The 20,736-nt window shown below is 42.3% G+C and overlaps 2 protein-coding genes across 3 annotated transcripts in view; one reads left to right on the top strand and one right to left on the bottom strand.

The window, feature by feature from the left end:
* Nucleotides 1-8,400, bottom strand: part of SASS6 (SAS-6 centriolar assembly protein) — a 30,451-nt gene extending 22,051 nt beyond the window's left edge. Inside the window, exons 1-4 of the mRNA XM_073356937.1 lie at nucleotides 7,896-8,400; nucleotides 3,395-3,455; nucleotides 1,740-1,819; nucleotides 626-730 (exon numbers count right to left, since the gene is read on the bottom strand). Coding sequence (XP_073213038.1) covers nucleotides 626-730; nucleotides 1,740-1,819; nucleotides 3,395-3,455; nucleotides 7,896-7,963 — 314 coding nt within the window. The 5' untranslated portion in view covers nucleotides 7,964-8,400. The remainder of the gene's footprint in view (nucleotides 1-625; nucleotides 731-1,739; nucleotides 1,820-3,394; nucleotides 3,456-7,895) is intronic.
* TRMT13 (tRNA methyltransferase 13 homolog) lies at nucleotides 7,586-20,208 on the top strand. 2 transcript variants are annotated; one of them, XM_073356949.1, is made up of 11 exons: nucleotides 7,586-8,196; nucleotides 9,116-9,162; nucleotides 9,244-9,310; nucleotides 10,897-10,959; nucleotides 11,048-11,117; nucleotides 12,211-12,317; nucleotides 13,646-13,813; nucleotides 14,159-14,231; nucleotides 16,558-16,632; nucleotides 18,676-19,102; nucleotides 19,398-20,208. In XM_073356949.1, exons 1-11 carry the CDS (start codon nucleotides 8,014-8,016, stop codon nucleotides 19,591-19,593), a joined length of 1,476 nt encoding a protein of 491 aa, XP_073213050.1. In that variant the 5' UTR covers nucleotides 7,586-8,013; the 3' UTR covers nucleotides 19,594-20,208. The 2 variants fall into 2 exon arrangements, with proteins under 2 accessions (XP_073213050.1, XP_073213049.1); XM_073356948.1 differs by having other exon boundaries at nucleotides 7,588-8,196; nucleotides 11,045-11,117.
* Nucleotides 20,209-20,736: the final 528 nt, after the last annotated feature.

Raw genomic sequence — 20,736 nt, 5'->3', positions numbered from 1 at the left:
AACAAACAAAACAGAACCACATTTAATACATAATATCTCTGTTTACAAACTATCTGTAAGTTCCAGGCTTTTTTTCACTTTACAAAATAATAATCATTAAGGCACTTATCACACAACTGGATCTGTATAGTTCCAGAAGCCCCACCTGCTTGGATACAGTTGCAGGATCAGGGCCAAAATCTTTATCAAATTAATGTTATGTTAATATAAAAGGGAATCCGATAGAAAAACAGTATCTTCACATACATATCATATAATGCTCGGACCAAAAAGATTCCTGTATGCATAATAAAAAAGCCAGTGGATTTGTAATCTTCGCTTTTTCTGAGATTTTATAAAAGTTATAAAACTCATGTTACATTTGAAATTGCAAATAAAAAACCTCTAAAGATGCATGCGCTTTAAAAGAACTTTGTAAAAATAAAACACGTTGCATAAGGGGTAACATTTTCAAAGGCACTAAAGTGAAAATTCTCATTTTCAAAAGTGATTTAGGCACTTGAAGCCTAAATCCCATTGACTTTCCTTGGTCTTATATTGCTTCTTGGAGTGCTTGGCCTATTGTGTGTTTTGTTTAAGAAATGTTTTTTAAAAGTTGGTAACGTGGTACCAAAATGTTATTTACCTTGGGGTATCTTTGTTTTGTTCCTGAATGCACTGCTGAAGTAGATCTATAAATCTTTGTGGAAAAGCAGAGAAATCTACCAGAAGACCCTGCTGGCATTTTAAACTATATAAAGAAAGAGGGGAAAGTACAAGTTACATTCCTATCAAATATTTTCATTTGCACTAAGTAAATAAATATTTTACTAATTAATTCATTAAAAGTTTAACACCTATCATTTCAATTTTTAATCCAGAGTACAAAAGAAACACTGTCAAGTAGCTAATCACAAGAGGTGTGGTATTTTTATTTTGAATGTTTTGCAAATTATCTTTCACTAAACAAAATTATGTGGGAACAAATATGTATCTTTCAAATTATAATCTTCTTTGAGAACACTATATTGTATAGGGTTAACAAATACTTGGATAGATGTACTAAATAGGAGCCTTAACAATGCAAACTCTTTGGAGGCAGGAACTTTCTTTTATTGTGTGTATGTACATTAAGCCTAGCATAATGGAGCAGATATGATTGTGACCTTTGGAACTACTGTAATACAAATAAGTTTGGGGCTTTATTTCTCCTTTTTGACTGCCACTACATATTGATCGGAGATTTTCATTGAGCTGTCCACATTGAGATCTTTTTCCTGAGTGATTACTATTAAATTGAGACCCAACAATGTGATGATACAAAATATATCTTTAATTGAATGGCCCAATTCTGTAAACCCTTGCTCATAGAAATAATCCTTTTGAGGGTATTCCAACTGAAATCCTTGCGAAATGTTCACAAACACCCAGAAAAGGTTTTAGAGGTACAAAAATAGGAGGCAGTGTAATCTAGTGGATATGGCACCGGACTGAAACTTAGGAAACCAGGGTTCCATCATTGCCCTATATGACTTTGGACAAGTCACTTCACCTCTCTATGCCTCAGTTTTCCCATCTATACCTGGAGGAGAATGACACTATCTTCCTCGATAGAGCACTAAGCAATCTATGGCAGAAAAACACAGTAAGAGCCAAGGTCTATTTGATTGTCAAGCAGAACTTTTTAAAATTACAAAATATCCATTCTTTACTACCATTTCTTAATGTTTCATAAACAGCACATTAACTTGACATCTTACCTTTGAAAATCTTCCTCAGATATAACAAGGTTATAAAGGAAAAAGGGGTCAGTATCATCAGTCAACTGGACAACTAAGTCCTAAAAATAAATATTTTTAAAGATTATTTTAAACATTATAAACTAGTTATATTAATATATTCAGACAGTACCCAAAAATATTTTAACTTTCTACAGCAAATAAGAGACACCTATGACCACGAATAAGAGGGAAAAGGAACATCAGTTATATTGCATTTTAGGGCAATTTCTATTTTAAATATTACAAAAGAAAAAGAACTACCTCCCACAAAGAGACTAATCTTAAAGCAAGGCCGCGTTAACTTCCAGCAGAGAAGATTTCCAAAGCAAAGGTATTTATTGGACTATATTTGACTGTTCCAAGTACGAATGATAAAAATGGACTGCATTAAAAACAGAACAGAAATCAATGAATGGTAACTACAGAAAGGCCAACTAGCATGCTGCAGCTCTTAGAGGCATAGCACAGAACTCACAGTCCTGAGGGAGAAGGGGTTATGAGGACTTTTTTCTTTTGCAGACCCCTAAAAAATTTCAAATGGTGGTGGGGATCTCTTTGAAAATTTTGAATGGAGGTGCAGATTCCTTTGGAAATCTATTGTCTGTGCATATAGTTGAATTCTGTTCTGTCAGTTTTTAGTCTAAGTCTTTCATGGACCGCTTAGACATAGTCCGCAGACCCCCAGCAGTCTGCGGACCACAGGTTGAGAATGACTGCTTTAAACCACCTTTGCATCCTCAATTTTGGGCTGCTCGCACCCTCAGAATAGGTTACATAGCCCGGTCTCTAAGATATGGCAGCTTGTCCCTCATGGCTACATGCAGCAGTACAACCCAGAATCTCTACAGCAAGACATTCTGCAGCCTTACCACCTACATGAGGACCTGCAAGGCAGCCTTCAGAAGATAGCATGTGACAGCTGTCTTCCTCAATTCCTGCACTGTGGGAATTCTCCCCAAGTTGGGACCAGGGCTTTTAAAGTCCCTTTACATTGCTGTGGCCCTTTTATCCAGCATAATGGGCTGGTAAAAGGGCGAGATTCTTACCCCAAGATTTTTTTTTTTTAGCACATCCAAGATGTTTAGAAACAACATTATGAGGCCTTTGTCTTGCAATAGGCAGAATGATGCTATGATGATGGGCTACATATGTTCAAAATATCTAGCGCAGCTATCTATAAAATTACAATGTATTACATTCACCATATCATGAAGAAGTGCTTGTTTTAATTAAATAGAAAAGGGAATTTTGTGACATTCAGACGTCTTTAAAATCAACAGTTTAGAATTCTAAGTTAAGAGTCAGACATAATGAAGATGGGTCAGTGCTGGAAAAAAAAACAAAACACTGTTACTACCCATGGGCTCTCTAAACTGTTGTGGTCATCAACCCTCAGACGCATCATATGTTACTAAGAACTATGAAACCATAAAACTGAGATAAAGGGCTAATAAGGCAAGGAAAAAAACTAAACCAACACGTGCCAACAAACCTGAATACTAATAAACACCAGATTTTTCAGACTCTAACCTGCTCAATGACAAATGTAGTAAAAGTTCATGTTGCTTTCTCTTTACATATCAGGAAGAAGACATTTAAAATACTTAAGGAGGAGCAAAGAAAAGACCACACACCTTTTTATGAACAGGATTCGATGTTGATTGTAGCTCAATCCTCACTCGAACATTTATCCTCCTATGTAACAAAATATGCAACTATCATCAAATCAAGAACTCGTCCTTAAAACAATTTAAATAAATAAATAAAAATAATGTAGCTTAAAAGGAAAATTTAGATCAAATGTCAAGAAAGCATTCCTAACAATGAGGCCTAAAAGATCATAGAATACCACCCCAAGTGAAATATTGGAAGCACTGTAACTTTAATTATTATAGGTGGAGCTGGTAGCAACATCTATAATTAAGGTTACCCAATACTTCACATTATAACACCCTGTTTTCAATTGCTTATAACTTTGCCTGACTTCAAGGATTCAGGCTGAAATTTCCCACACTGAACACCTGCCTAAAGACTGATTTTTTTAATTTTTTTTTTTAATAGTTTCAGCAAAAATGTAGCAGTCATTTTCAAGTATGAGATTAGGGGGAAAGTATATTGGTTTGCTCATATTAAAAAAATTCTTACACCAAGTGCATTGAGAAGTTTTAGTGTGTCCATTCTTTGGAGCAAGGGCTTGAAATGTGACAGAGACGTACCTTTTGCCATACCTATGAAAAACTACCCCAAATTGACCAAGTTATAAGTCTCTGAAAAATTTCAGTTTGTACATGCTCAGAGACTTGTTAAGAGTCTCTGAAGTTGCCATACACAATGTGCTGGACTTTCTTTGCAATTGCTGTGGGTCCCAGTGGTAACAGGCACAAGAACAGAGAGGAGGAAGACTCAGATGTTTCCAGTACTCCCCATACTGGTGCCCAGGCAGCATGGAGAAGGAAGCTGCCTCGCTCAAATGCAGAGGGGACTAGAGCTGGACCACAGTGGGGCAGCGGAAGTAATAGTCTGGGACAGAGAGCTGGTAGGGTTGCCAATTTTCTAATTGCACAAAACTGAACACCCTTTCCCCGCCCCACCCCTTCTCCAAGGCCCCGCCCCCACTCACTCCATCCCCCCCCCCCCCCGTCACTTGCTCTCCCCCACCCTCACTCACTTTCACCAGGCTGGGGCAGGAGGGTGGGGTGCAGAAGGGGGTGAGTGGTCTGGCTGGGGTGCAGGCTCTAGGGTAGAGCCAGGGATGAGTGGTTTGGGGTGCAGGAGGGGGCTCTGGCCAAGAGGTTTGGCATGTGGGAGGGGGCTCAGGACTGGGGCAGAGGATTGGGGTTCAGGAGGGGGTGTGATCTCCATCTGGGGGTGTGGGGTTGGGTTGAGGATGAGGGGTTTGGGTTGCAAGGTGGTTCAGGGCAGCAGCTGAAGTTCGGGAGGGGATATGAGGGCTCTGGGAGGGGGCTCAGGGCTAAGTTGAGGGAAGGGGTGGACTCCAGCCAGGCAGCACTTACCCCAGGCGGCTCCCAGAATTGGCCCACATATCCGTCTCCTAGGTAGAGGCATGGCCAGGCAATTGTGCGCGCTCCACCCGCCCCAAGGCACAGCTCCCACTGCTCCCATTGGCCACAGTTCCCGGCCAATGGGAGCTGCAGAGCCAGCATTCAGGGCAGGGGCAGTGCATGGAGCCGCAGTGGCCACCCCTGCGTCTAGGAGCCGGATATGCCGGCCATTTCCAGGAACCACACGGAGCCAGAGCACACAGAGAGCTTGCCTTAGCCCACTGCGCAGCCAACTGGACTTAACATCCCGGTCAGCGGTGCTGACGAGAGCTGCCAGGGTTCCTTTTCAACTGGGCGTTTTGGTCAGAAACCGGACACCTGGCAACCCTAGGAGCTGGGAATGTGTGAGGAGGTACTTGGGGGAATGTGAGTTTGGGACAAGGAGACTGGCATGAGGACTCCAGGCAGGGAGACTGGGAGTCAGGATAGGAGAAAGACAAAGACTAAGACTGGCTAGGAGCTGGAGGAGGGAAAGCCAAGGAGCTACAGTAGTGAGGATGGGCCAGGAAGAAAACCCTGGGACAGAGACAGGTTGGAGGGGAGGGACACAGGCAGAAGGGTCTATGAAGGGGCAGCAAACTTTTTGGCCTGAGGGCCACATCGGGTTTCCAAAATTGTATGGAGGGCCGGTTAGGGGAGACTGTGTCTCCCCAAACAGCCAGGCATGGCCCAGCCCCCGCCTCCTATTCGACCCCCTGCCTCTTGCCTCCTGATGGCTCCCCCCGGACTCCTGCCCATCCAACCCCCTTCGTCTCCTGATGGCCCCACGGGACTCCTGCCCCATCCACCACCCCCTGCTCCCCTGACCACCCCCAGACCCCCCACCCCTGACTGCCCCCTGCCGCCCCATCCAACCCCCCTTCTCCTTCCTGACTGCCCCCCCCCAGGATCCCTGCCCCATCCAACCCCCCTGTTCCTCGCCCTCTGACCGCCCTGACCCCATCCACACCCCCAGCCCCCTTACTATCACCCCCAATTCCCCTGCCCTCTAACCACACTGCCTGGAGCACCGATAGCTGGCAACACTACAGCCGTGCCACCCAGAGCACCAGGTCAGGTCGCAGCTCTGCAACTGCGCTGCCCAGAGCATTGCGCCGGTGGCGCGCTGAGGCTGCGGGGGAAGGGCCACAAAGGGGGAGGAGCCAGGGGCTAGCCTCCCGGGCCAGGAGCTCAGGGGCCAGGCAGGAGGGTCCCGTGGGCTGGATGTGGCCCACGGGCCGTAGTTTGCCCACCTCTGGTCTATGACCACTAGAGTATACTCTTCTCTAGAACCTGGATGGAACTCAAGATTCCTGAGTCTCAGCATTCTTCTGCTGTTAGCAAATATCTATGAAACCCACTGGCAAAGTGTCTATCATTCACCCTCTCATGGCTGTTCCACATGGAGTATAACAACCTACTACTTCTACAAGTTACTACTGTTAGACTAAGTGAAACAAGACTGTAATGTGAATCTATAGTTTCTAACCCTGCTGATGAACCATATTGGGTGTAAATGTGATTCCAGGTCATGAAATTTCTGCTTTCAAGTTGTTGTTTTTAACTTAGGAAATTACATACAAAAATATATATTCTCTAGACTGGGCCTAAGTTTCTGAAATTGACTATATTTCAAATTGACAGCATTTCCTTAAGGTTGAAGCTTTAGCCTGACTTTTCCAAACACCATCAGCCAAACCCATTATTTGGGAACTCACTTACTACATCCTACAAGGTAAGTGCTAGTTAATGGATTTGGTTCCCAACCAGTGCATTCAGAGACCTCTGGTTGGGGAGGCCTGAGAAAGAGGTTCCTGGATTTTAGGATGGAAAAGCTCTGGGGAGAATAAATTCCTTCATCACCTCCTCATTCCCCAGGTACCACTGTGCATGGAAACTGAGAAAAACAGGTTTCAGAGTGGTAGCCGTGTTAGTCTGTATCAGCAAAAAGAATGAGGAGTACTTGTGGCACCTTAAAGACTAACATTTATTTGGGCATAAGCTTTCATGGGCTAAACCCACTTCATTAGATGCATGCAGTGAAAAGTACTGTCGTTTCCACAGCATGCATCGGATGAAGTGGGTTTAGCCCACGAAAGCTTATGCCCAAATAAATTTGTTTGTCTCTAAGGTGCCACAAGTACTCCTTGTTCTTTTTGAGAAAAACAGCTAATACTATCTTATCACAACACTTCAGCTAGGAGCTTTAAGTAGTTGTTCCGGTTTGAGTGGAATGGTGATCATTCCAAAAGTACAAGGGGATGATTCTCGAGAGAATATGGTTCTCGAGAGAATATGTGATCTCCATCTGGGGGTGTGGGGTTGGGTTGAGGATGAGCTTGCAGAGGATCTGTCTACAACAGTGGTTTTCAACCTGTGATCCATGGACCCCTGGGGGTCTGCAAACTATTCTAAGATTTCCAAAGAGGTCAGCACCTCCATTTGAAATTTTTTAGGAGTCCCCAAATGAGAAAGGGTTGAAAACCACAGATCTAGAGTTAAGAAGAACAGTTTCCAGCAGATCTGCTCTGGGCTTCCGATTGTAAACGCCTTAAACGTCTGCAAGCCAGGCACTCAGCAGCACACACTGGGACATCCTGGAAATGCCAATGCAGCAGCAGTGCGCGGTCCGACAGCGATCAGACGGGATTGCCCAGGCTGCGCTGTTTATGTATGTCCGAGAGAATCCATGGCAATCCCGGAAACTCCCCGCGCACTGAGCCCCCGGGTGGTGATGAGCTCCTGGCCCTGCTGCAGGCCATGGATAAACCCGCAGAGAGCCAGGATTTCCCTGGGACTGTGCGACAGTGCCCGGGCTGCAGAGAAGGGCTGCAGGGCTCTCCCTGCCCCTAGCGGCGGGCGCTGTTTGCGGAGCCCAACCAGGGTACCCTCAGCTGCTCTGCGCCCCTTGACGGGTCCCTAGAGGCCGGGGGGGAGGGGGGGCTCGAGCAGCCTCAAGGCCAGAGGCCGCCCATGTTACAGAGATGGGCTGAACGCTCAGCCCCGCCGGCCTCTCACCCCAGCCCAAGGCGGCTGGCTGCAGGGGGCTGCTCCAGGGTCCCGCAGGGCCGAGCCCCCCCGGGCCGGCTCTCACCTGTCCTCGCAGCCCTGGCACTTCACCTGCACCGGCACCAACCGGCCGAACAGACTCTCCGCCGCCATCTTGCGCTTTGACTTTGGCGCTCGGCTGCCGCGGGGGGCGGGGCAGCAAGATGGCGGCCGAGCCGGCTGCGGTCGGGAGCGGGCAGAGGCGGGCAGCTGAGCCGGGTGCGGCCGAGGGGCTGCGGACTCCTGTGCCCGGACGGTGCGGCTATTTCGTGGAGCGGAAGAAGCGGTTCTGCAAGATGATCCCGGCTCAGGGGAGACGCTTCTGCGGGGAACACGGAGACCAGGAGGTACCGGGGCGCCGCTGCCGTTGCCCCGGGGCACTGCCTGCCAGGCAGGCGGATCCGGTCACGGGGAAGGGGGTGGTTGGGCCCCTCGGCTTTGGGAAGGGGTGGGGAGTCCTCCTCCCGCGGGCTCTTTTATAGCCCCCATGGACTCGCTTGGGGGAGGGGCTGGCACGTATCCCCAAAGCGCGCCCCATGGAGACGGGCCATGCTCGCCGGGCTTCCCCGCAGGTTGGTGAGGACCGTGCCCAGCCCGGCCCTTGGAGCTGACCGCTCTGTGCCCTGCTAGGCCTGGCGACGGCAAAGCCAGCGCAAGCCGCGCTGCTCCGCCGGACCCCGGGCTGCTGCTGCAGTCCGAGCGTGCGTGCAGTGATGGTTGGCAGTGGGGGTGTCAGCCTCTAAGCCAGCTCCTCAATAGCTTCCCAGCCGGGGGAGGAGAGGGGTGTTGTCCCCCTTCTCTTCTGCCTACTTTTCTGTGCTTTGAATTATTTGCTAAATCTCTTATGCTGTTAGTTACTCATCGCTTCAGGATCCTCAGGCGACGTCCCCTTCTTGAAAACCTTATTGAGAAATCACTGCTGGCCTCTGCAGAGCCTGACATCGAGCTAGAACCCCAGAAGGTGTAGGTAGAATAATTACGGCCTGTCACAAGGGATCAGGGGCACACTGCTTCTCTGGGCTTGGTGATGTATTAAGGCCTTCACTTGCACAACATTCCTCCATCCACCCCCCAATTAAATCACAGTGTGTTTCAGTTGGATAAACCATGCATTTCTCCATTTGATCTCATTCCAATAAATCAAGGCTGACAAAGATTTTTATTTTTGTGACCCACAGACACGTTTCTAGACAGATTTTCTAAAATTAGGACATTAACTGCACCATAATATTGTGCTAAAGAAATAAACATTTTCTTTCCCACTAGGAAGAAAATGACAGGAAAAGAATTCCATGCCCACTTGACCCAAAACAGTAAGTGTGTTTTAAATACATTTGTGTATTCATTGTTAAAATTGTGACTGTCGTTGCTTATTTCTCTTTCTCTGATTTTAGCACAGTATATGAAGATCAATTACAAAAGCATTTAAAAAAGTGTAATTCAAGAGAGAAGCCGAAGCCTGTAAGTGTGATGTAAATTAAATGCTGTTTCTCCAGAAAGCCATATAACTGTATATTAGAGCAGTATAAACTAAGCAGTGGCACAGATTGGAGTGGAGGAGGGTCAAACATCCAAGGTTTTTGCATTTGCTCAAAGTTCCATAGGCTGCAGAGCCAGGGGGCCATGCCCTTTTTAAGCAGTCGTCCCATACTAGATCAGTATGGCTGCCACTGGAGCAGCCTGGAGTGTTGCTCTGGCTGTATGGTTGCAACACCACTGAAATTTGTCTCCTTTGACACTCTGTACAGACAGAGGGACGACAGGAACAAATGGTGTTAAGACTTGGTGCATGGGGAGTCTGTTCCTGTATGGCAGTGCTCAGGAGACTCCTCCAAAAGCTCAACTCTTGGCATCACAGACTTATGCACTGTGTGGGTAAGAGAGAGGGGAGACACCAAAGCCCAAGGAGACATGGGACCAGTGGTAGAAAGAATTTATCATTGACTCAACTCAGAGAGTAGTAGTCCTTATATAGAGCCTAATAATAGGGAGAAACTGAAGCTATCTAAGTACTGGATTAAATGAATCGATGCCTGATGCTTTATGCATGCTTCCAGTGCTGTATGTAAATTTGTGATCTTACTTTAAGATAATTTTTTTGGCCAGGAATGGAAGTGCTGTCCAGGCACTCACATTGAACTAACTTTCCCCAAAAATGTTCTTGGGGAGTATTGCCCCACCAGGCCCCTAGAATTAATGATTTATGACTTCTGCTGTGAATGGATCTTGTATATTCTGTTGAGTATTGGGGTTGATGTAAGATTATGTTAGTTGAACTAGATGCGCATACAACAACCAAAAATATTAAGTCAGCTCTACTCTTATATTTATCATCCCTGAATAATATTGTTGACTGAGGTAGGCGTCCCATGCTTGATCATGAAATTAAATGTCTTCCTTTCTGGTATGTGCTAAGAAGGCCGCTTGTTTTTTTTTAACAAAAGAGTCTACCATGTTTTAAAAGCCTGGCTTGATTTCCTTGTATGGCTACGTGACGTTAAGTGGCTTTTGCCCATATTTGAGAACTGGATTCAGATATCTATTCAGTGATCCAGATGCCAGTGTACTTCTTCCCGATGAATATTGTGCTGCCAACATATCTGTTTGACTATATAAAGCTTAAAATATGCCTGTATATATGAAATGTCAATGATCAGGAAGCTTAAAGAACAACTGCTTGAAAGAGAAATTCCTTTGATTATCGATCCTTATAGTACAAATAAGATGCAAAGTGCTAGTACAAGACAGGACTCAGCCTTGCAGAAGCATTACTACTGTACTGCTTGCTAGAGTGCTTAGTCTCATTGAAATCTATCCGACTAATCACCCTAGTAAGCAGTACACCCATTGGAGAGTGTTTGCAGAGTTGGGTCCTGAAACAGTGAGAGAGAGAATCTTTTCTCAGAACTGCTTTCTTCAGTTGTAATTATTTGATGTTTGCTAGGTGAATGACTGTAAACACACTGTGAAGCATTCTTTTGCTTTACATGCTGTTCAGTCTGTATTAGAGTCTCCTTGGTTTTCATGCTTTTTTTTTCATTATTAAGGCCTACTTTGTTCAAGATATTAATGCAGGATTAAAAGACGCAACAGAAATACTTGATGAACAGGTGAGTCCATTTCTCTTTTATTTTAAGGAACAAATAGATAAAATTCGAGGAGAACCATTTTGTTTTTTGTATTTTTTTTTTCCAGCAGTTGCCAATTTCTTCCCTGTCTAGAGAAGAGTTAGAGGACTTAATTAGAAAGCTGAAAAAAGCAAGTAATGGTGAGTCTGCTTAATATTGAAATATTTTAAATTGCTTTCTGCAGAGTTGATCAAATACCTCATGGCTATTTTAGTGTTAAATAGCTTCCAGGATTAAAAAAAGAAAAGAGATTAATAGGAGTACTTATTTTTGTCACTTGATGTGATCTGAAATTGAAATCTTGTAATGGTTAAAGAACTGCCTACATGACACTGTTAGCTAGTATTTTTTCCCCATCTCAATCTTGTTTGTTCTTTTGAATAAAAGTTAATTTTGTTTTTAATGAAATTAATGACTTTTGTTTTACATTCTTCTTTGTGCACTATCATTAGGTGATGACAGCCCATCTCTGGGAAAAGCATTTATTAGTAAACTGGTATTTCTAAACCATTAAGAGAGCAATGACGCTTGTGTTATAGATCAGTGGTTCTCAACCAGGGTCAGGGGCCCCCTCGGGGGGCCATGAACAGGTTTCAGGGTGTCCACCAAGCAGGGCCAGTGTTAGACTCACTGGGACCCAGGGCAGAAAGCTGAAGCCCCACCATGTGGGGCTGAAGTTGAGGGTCCTGAACCCTGCCACCTGAGACTGAAGTCGAAGCTTGAGCAACTCAGTTTTTGGGGGCCCCCTTTGGTGTGGGGCCTGGGCAATAGCCTTGCTTGCTACCCCCTGATGCCGGCTCTGGCTTTTATATGCAGAAAAAAGTTGTTGAGGCATAGCTGGGCCGTTGAGTTTTTATAACATGTTGGGGGGCTTCCGAAAGAAAATAGTTGAGAACCCCTGTTGTAGATTATTTTGTTGATGGCAGAAGATAGGGAAATTTTCACGTGTTGGATTAAAAACAAAAATATATTTTTAGAGTTTGAAGGACGTTACCTATAAGATTAGCACAATTTTGAGATGTCAACTTGTGGACTTGAACTATTTGATAGTGTCCCTTTCACTTTTATTGTTTCAAATGGTCAGCATGCTAATTCTGTAAAGAGTCTTCAGAGTCAAATATTTTGCATACTAAGTACTGTATGCAGTCACTTCAGTATGCAGGTGGGAGCCAGATTGTTGTGAGGTGGCCTTTTTAATTGAATCTATGAAAAGTACTTCTCCATTTGATGCAGGTATAAAGCCAATACTTAAGGATCAAAAGCTGTCCCATCAGGCCTTACAAGAAGCTTTAAACGACCCAAAGAATGGAGAGTCTGCTTTAAAACACTTGAAACAACAGGTATGGCCATTGCCTTACTAATAGCTATCGGTTAGGGTTTTTACTGTAGTTTTCTTATTATGGATTCCAGCTAATCCATACTACCAGTTATTTCACGTAAAGGAAACTTGTCACAGTTCCAGATAGTACCCATGCTACCAGTTTAAGTATTAGTCTATCAATAGTACACTCCTGTTTATGCAAATGGCCTGGGGAGGGAGGGAGGTATTAGAAAGTTTCAGATAAACTGGCATTCAGATAAACAGAATTGCTATTAACTAATTTAGGGCTACATGGTGGACACTATGGATTCAATTGCCTTTATCCAAAAATCCTAGTTAACTGGACTGTGTCAGCCCCTACATTGTCCATAACTGCTTTGAAATTGTAAGTGTTAGTAAGAGAAGTTTATTTTTATTCTGAAATACCTAACAAGCTTGTCTTCTCCTCATTCATGAGACTAGATGATCCCCTCTCATGGAAAATGTATGAGAGAGGTTAGAAAACTCTGAGATTTGCCTTATGATATTTTTAGGGAATTGTGCTCCTGAGTAGGAGAGATTTTTATGGATACAGAGTGAGTGGGGGGTGAGGACTTCCAACACAGCAAATCCTTGGAATTCTTGGGAAAGGAAGCCAGAGAATGATAAGGGCAAAAGGGTCCATGGGAATAATAGTAATTCCTATCTCTTTTATATAGTGCTTCCATCACCTGATCTCAATGTGCTTCACAGTCTTTTTAATGAATTTGTCCTCATAACAGTCCTGTGAGGTAGGGAAGTACTATTATCTCCCTTTTGCTGATGGAGAACTGAGGTGCAGAGAGGCTAAGTGACTTGTCTACTGGCAGAGCAGAGACTTGAACCTAGGTCTCCCAAGTGCTAGGCTAATGCCCTAAGCACTGCCATGTTGGCGCCTTTCAGCACAACTCTATGTATACAACTGCAGTAGCTACAGAGAAAGCTCTGCAGGAGTGATGCTTCACAAAAGTCCAGTGGAACATCCATGTGACTTTTCCAAGGATTAGCTGAGAACAATACCCCAGTGTATGCCTGGTCCCTAACTCTACCCCTAAAACCCAGTGGATAAGATTCTGTGGGTGTTAGAAAAAGGATAAGATGATGCCATGGAGGCAGGGAAGCCCTTATTTCCTCTGCACTCTGGATCCACAACATCTTTACCTCTGCATTCATGAAAGAGATGTTGACATTCTGCAGCATGGTTATTTAATCAATAAGAGCTATGGGAGAAACTGTTGATTGTGTGTTAAGTTAGCATTTTTCCCACAGAAGTCATCAGACAGAATGTATATTTGGCTTGGTTCATAAATAATCTTTTGACGTTTGTAGGCTTCCATTTTAGGTAACATGGAAAAGTTACAATTGCTTGGGCCAGGAAGATGTTTTATTGAGTTTGGAGCTGGACGAGGAAAGCTGTCTCACTGGGTTGATATTGCCTTACAAGATGCTGCAAATGTTCACTTTCTGCTTGTTGAAAGGGCAACTACACGATTCAAGGTAAGACAGTCCATTGTGGAGTTGGCCAAGTCTCATTTTTGGAATTGTTGGTAAATGTGGCTTTTTCTCAGAAAGTCTGGTTACCTTTTAAAAGAAAGGTGAAAATGTATATATTTGTCAGTTAAGGGCCTTGAAAAATTTAATTGGTCCTTATTGTAGTTTTAAGTCATACCAGTAACACAGTTTGGGTGCAAGATGCCTGCTAGCTGATGCTGAAAATGTTAGCGTTCATTTGAAAGGGGCTTGTTTTGTTTTAAAAAAATTAATAACCTTAGCACATTCTTTTAATTATTTATTAGTTAGGTGCCGAACACGTCTTAATAATGTGATATCCTATTTGCACAGGTAGATGGTAAACACAGAAAAAGAGACTACATATTTGAAAGGCTTCAAGTTGATATCCAGAACTTATGTTTAAGTAAGTTGCTACTTGGCTTGTATAACTTTCAGCAATACTAAGATGGTTGCTTAAAAACTTGATTGTGTAGTACCAGAGTGCAGGAAAATTTTACACTAAGTATAGGTTAATTGCATTAATGTTTAGAAGACTTTTCTCGGTGTTTTGGTCATTTTTATGTTGGACTTGTTTTTCAGTTACTAGATGGGTATTATATAATTTCTAACAATATGTGTACAAGTTATCTTGAATTTATAAGACTTTATTTTGGGTCAGAATCACCAAATAAAAGGAAGCCTTAACAGTTTCAGGGTTAGATGCTTTTACTTGTGTATTTTAGCTGTGCTGTATTTTGATACAAGTATCATTACTGAGTGAGGCAAGTCTCAGATGTCCTTATTAACGATGAACACGTGGGGATTCTGCAATACCACACTCAAAAGAAGTTGTATTAAGTTTAGTGGGTGGTTTATGGTGATGAACAGAACTTTCATTGGTTAAATGGATAAAAGTGATTACCACATGCTTAACCAATGTAATCTAATGTATTGCCAGCATGATTTAGATCCTGTATTTCATGCAAAATATATATGTATCTCCATGCCTTTCCTTATATTGTTATTAACTGGACCCATTCTCTGGGCTACGGGTGACTCTGTTCCCATCTGGTATACCACAGTTGTAGTATATATTGTACTTGTTTTGGTACCACAAAGTCACTTAATTCCTTAAAGGTATATCTTTCATGACTAGATAATGTATGTTTGGGCCATACAGATGGTTGAAACTTCAATTATGAATGGCATATGTAGAGGGACAAAAGAATACAGAGAGTAACATTTTATAAATAATGAGCAAGAATGTTTGCTAATGTGGTGTGCATACTGAAGGAACATAGTACATTGTAGCATGTTAAAAAGGTAATTAATATTAATCTTGTATTTGTCTTCTCTTATTAAACTGTACATTCATTTGGTTTACTGTAAATTAACATTAGAAAGTTACATGAGAATATTAATCAACCAAGGGTAGGACAGATGGACTTATTAAAGCACAGGACTAAGAATACAAAAACCTGGAATTTATTACCAACTCTGCCACAGGCTGTCACTGTGATTTTAGGCAAGTCGCTTGGTGCCCAGTCCTGCTCCCAAAGTTTTTAATGGGAACAGGTCATGGTTTTAATTTCTGTCTCAGTTCCCCGTTTGTGAGGTATATTGTGAGTCTAAATCAGGGACTGGCAACCTTTGGCATGCAGCCCGCCAGGCTAAGCCCCCTGGAGGGCTGGGACGATTTGTTTACCTGCCGCATCCGCAGGTTGGCAGCTCCCACTGGCCGCGGTTGGCAGCTCCAGGCCAATGGGGGCTGCGGGAAGTGGCGCAGGCCGAGGATGTGCTGTCTGCCGCTTCTCACAGCCCCCATTGGCCTGGAGCGGTGAACCACGGCCAGTGGGAGCTGTGATCGGCCAAACCTGCAGACGCTGCAGGTAAACAAACTGTCCTGGCCCGCCAGGGGGCTTACCCTGGCAGGCTGCATGCCAAAGGTTACCGATCCCTGGTCTAAATCAATTGATGTTGGTAAACTGCATTGAGATCTATAGCTGGAAGGCTCTATAGATATAGATTATTACTACTATTCAATATATGGATCAAGTTGGCCTGCAATGTATGAATGGTATCTTCTAGAGTATTGCGGGGGTTTTTTTAGTATTTGACAGATTTTGAATTGCTGTCTATTAGGAAATTATCTTACATCTAAATAAAGTCTTGACTGATTGGATTGATTCATTTATTTATTGAGGAGACATACCACAAATAGCTTGAACTCCCCACAGTAAGCAAGAACTATTTTCAGAGTTTTGTACTTTTCTGCTTTTGTACTGGTGTACAAAGAGAAGCATTGACTTTTGCTGTACTAGGAACATAATATAATGTGTGTAGACTAGAAGGGAACATGTCAGAAAGGAAAATAGTTTTATTTCCAAGGTGCTAACAATGAATGATTTTAAAAAGTCCCTTTTTAAGTTAAACTTACTCCCTTTGTACAATTTGAAGTTGTTTAAAAATAAAGAAGAAAAAATTAAATATGCTATTTAAACATACTATATAGCTATTCCTTTCAGTTAATGAAATTGGACTGTATTTTGTTTCCATCTTATCTTTTTGTGTGATATAACACTAGCTACCCTTTGGAGATGCAGACAGTTGAAGTTTTTTTTATAATAAAGGTGTTGAGGGAGGAATTTTACTTGAGTTTTCTGACCTATTGTTTCAGTTACTTGTACTGGAATGACATAACCCAGCAAGATGGTGTCCAGCTCCGGTAATCCAGGTTCTGTTTCTTTCAGATAAAGTACCTATTCTTAAAAAAGAAAAGCTTCCTGTGGTAGGAATTGGAAAGCATTTATGTGGTGCTGCAACAGGTATGAACTATACAAATGTATTGCTGTCAAGTGCAGCTACAAAGTGGAATGCTGATTCTAATCCTCTTGAATAATACAGTGCTTCTTTCCGTCTAATTCTTTAACTGCTGCCTACTGTGTGCTAAATATCCATTGATTTCAGAGGAACACTACTTGGATGATGGCAAGCAGCAAAGGGGTTAATCCAGATGGAAATAAACATTAATTGTTGTGCACAGCAAAATGAAGAATGAATGTTTTATGTAATTGTGTTCTTAAACTGACAGAAGCATGTTTTTCATAGTACTTTTCTTCTCACTGTCCTAAGTTTGGACAACAATGTTGGAAAAACTTAACTTGATTAAAAATGTCGTGGACAACTTGAATACTATAATATAGTGAGATCATTTTCAACTTGTCCAAGGTGTTTTCAGCCAATTAATTTTTTTTCAGCATTACATCCCAGGTATGTGGGAAAAGGTGTTTCAGGTATGACATACTGTGTGTATATATTATATACATTCTGTTGAGATAATGCTAACCATGATATCTTTGTAATGGTATTTACAATTCTTAAGTAAATGGATTGTGTGCTTTAATTCTCCGTCAAACTGCTACATAAACGTCCTCTTGTAATAAAAAGGCCAGGGAGCTGAAGTTTTCCCAATGACCTGTGGAACAAGTATTCTCAAGAGTATTGATCACTAGCAGGTCAGATGATTGTGACAGGATCCCTAAGGTACAACCTGGAACCATGGGACCACTTTGTCACCTTAACTCTCTAGCCTGGGTTGTCTCTCACAAAGCTATGTCAGTGACAAGCTGCAACACCCCTGCAGTAACTGTGATCTCTCAACCATCAGTATCTGGAGCCCCACACCCAGCTGTATTATGCTCTCTGAGCCACTCATGAATCATACAGAGAGAGACACCAGTCAGTGACCCAGCAATATCCTATGTTACATTGCTTAAGATTCCCCTGGATAGCGAAAGCTAATTAATAAGTTCCCCACTCCGACAAAAGGGTAGTGGACAGGCAACGGCCCTTGTTAAGCTGCGCTAAAATTCCCCAAGCCCTTCAACCAAAAACGCACTGTTTTAGATAAAATAGATTTATTAACTACAGAAAGATAGATTTCAAGTGACTATAAATAGGCATAGAGATCAAAGTTGGTTACCTAAGAAATAAAAATAGAAACACGGGCTAAATTCTAACTTCAGCAAACTAAGTGAGATTTGAATCAAGCAGTTTCTCACCCCAGTATATGTTTCAGGCAGCTTACAGTTCCTCAATTCACAGACTGGACTCCCTTCCAGCCTGGGACCAATCTCCCTAGTTCAAAGTCTTTGTCTTCCAGATGATTGAGATTTGATGGGGGCGAAGAGGCCAAGTGTTGATGTCACTGTCTCTTTTTGTACCTTCTTCCAGCTGCTCGAAAGATCCTTGCTGATGTGGGGGGTCAGGCAGTCTCCATTGCATATGTGCCTTCTCTGAGAAGCCTCTGGGATATTGGATTTTTCTTGATGAGCTGTTAACACCTGTCTGGCCAGTGATTGTTGCTCCTTTGTCCATACTGAAAGGCCAGCTGTAGGCATCTACAAACTTCACAACATATTTCATTAGCACATATAGCAATACTTTATAACTTCACATAAAATGATAGTACATACAATCCAAACAGGATGTTCGTGTAACAGATCAAGACTTTTAAAATTATACTTCACAAGGCATGCATTGTACAAAAAATTTGTCATCATTGTATCAGAGTGGTGAATATGGGGGCTCCAGGTTGCTATTTGAGGTACAGAGTGTCACAGTGGGTTTATTGTGATTTTGTAAATACGTTAATACTTGGTAAACTGAACTTGAAATATATAAATTCATTTCATTTTAAAGTACGTGACAATATTTAAATAAACTTTATCAACTTGTTGCTTTTGGAATTACTTTATAAAGTGCTTTTATCCTCCCCTTATTTTTGAGGAAAGTTCCTTTCCTATCTTTGTGTATAAATGCAGCACACTGTTCAAGAGTGTTTTTAAAACATAGTTGTTTGTTCACAGATCTTGCTCTGAGATGTTTGGTTGAAAGTTACGCAACCCAATATGATGAAAGAAATGAAGACCCTTCACCTAAACGTTTCAAGAGTGATAAAACAGACCTAGCTTTTAACAATTTTGCTGATGAAAGGAGTGGAAAGAATGTTTCAGAAAACTGGAATCCTGTAGCTGGAATTGTTATTGCACTGTGTTGCCACCACAGGTGTCAGTGGAAGCATTATGTAGGCCAAGAGTTCTTTAGAACAGTGGGACTTGGGCCAGTGGAATTTAATTATTTTCAGAGAATGACTAGCTGGGCCACTTGTGGCATGCAAGAAACCATCACTGAAGCCTCTACCATTGATGCAAAGAGCAAAGACCAAAGCAGTGATACAGAAGAACATGACCAAGTAAACAACAGAATTGAGTGCAGTTCTGATAGTCTGCAAGGGTAGGTGATTTTTTATTTGTAGCATGTAGACATCTTGGGGAAGGCAGAAATAATGGATTAGACAGTCATTTATAGCTGAAAGATTAAGCATTTTAGAATGTCAGAATGGCTCATTTTACAGAAACATATCCATCTGTAGTACATGCAAATTTAAGTGACATAATAGTCTTCAAAATCTTATTCCAAAACAGTCACACTTTATCTGCATTGAAGTGCATCAGTTACAGTTTTTACAGCTTTTCTGATCTTGAACCATTTGTGCTGACTAATTCATGGTTTTTCTTTTTGGAGCTAGGCTACTTACTGTTGAAGAACGAAAGCAGATAGGTCGTCTTTGTAAACTCTTGATTGACCAGGGACGGATCAGATATTTACAACAGAGAGGGTACAATGCTGCATTACAATACTATACAGATTCTACTGTTTCCTTGGAGAATGTACTCTTGACAGCTGTACCAAGTCAATCTTCAGTACCTCAGCCAACTGCATAATGGGAGACAGATTTGGAATGGGCAGGACACAGAACTCTACAAAACTTCTCTGGATTTTTTTAAAACCTTATTCACAGATTTCAGTACTTGTACAAAAAATTTTGTAGACTTTCTGTACCTACAATAGCATTGAACTTAAATTTCTTTTGGAATCACAAGAAGATGCCAGGTGACTCCTAGCAGTGTGAAAGTCATAAGGCATTTTTGTCTCAGCACACTGCGATATTGCTGTAGTTTTCTCTGTTCAGAAGAAGTAGAATTTATATTTTCCTCCAAGTACAAAAGTTCAGTTTGGCAGGTTGTGTAATTTTTTATTCATTATCATTAATGGTGGCAGAAGCAACGGGTATACAGTTGTCCAGGTTTTCTGAAAGATAATAAATTAAAATGTAAGAAATGGATATGCTTAATAACCTGTCTCCATTTTGAACTTCATGAGGGTTTTTATCTTGTTTTCTATGCCTAGAATTTTATTTCACAAGTTCTGACTATTTGTGGAATTGGCTAAAGAAAAACATTTAGTTGGAAATCAAATGCCACCTCATTATTTTAGTAATCACCTACCCATGCATAAAGCTTTGACATGGAGAGGAATAAAATCTGAAATTGACATGATCTCTCGAGTTAACCTCTTTATTTTAGCAGTTTGTTTTAAGCTTTCATAATATGTGGGTGAACTTAATGAGATGAAATATTGATACCTGGCATCAGTGAAATTCAGTGTTCACATAATGGATATAGCAAAGGCCACTGGCTCATGATACTCTGCTAATGTAACTCAATCCTGACCTTCATTTACAGCCTCTGTGGGCAATTCATTGTCCAGTCCTTATCGCTCAGCAGACAGTGCTAGTTGATGTGCTTTGTTGTATGGCTACTTTTCCATGAGGAAATGGGGTGAAATAGCTACTTTTTTTCACTTAGGTGACTAGATCTTCCTGGAAACACCTCGTATTTCCTCATTACATGTTGGTGTTTTTCCACCTATTGGCAGGAAATGCTGGGAACTCCAGAAACTCTGTGACAAAAGCATCAGTTTCTCCTGCTACTCCCTCTTCAGTGTTTCCTACCTCGTGAGTCTTCACAGCACAGCCAAGAATGAAGGGGCAGTTGAGCTCCCCCCAGGCAAAGAAAGGTGGGGAG

The sequence above is a fragment of the Lepidochelys kempii genome, chromosome 8, assembly GCF_965140265.1.
Source record: "Lepidochelys kempii isolate rLepKem1 chromosome 8, rLepKem1.hap2, whole genome shotgun sequence".
NCBI classification, from domain to species: Eukaryota; Metazoa; Chordata; order Testudines; family Cheloniidae; genus Lepidochelys; species Lepidochelys kempii.
The sequence above is the reverse complement of the archived record's forward strand: the minus strand, read 5'-3'. Positions and strand labels throughout refer to the sequence as shown.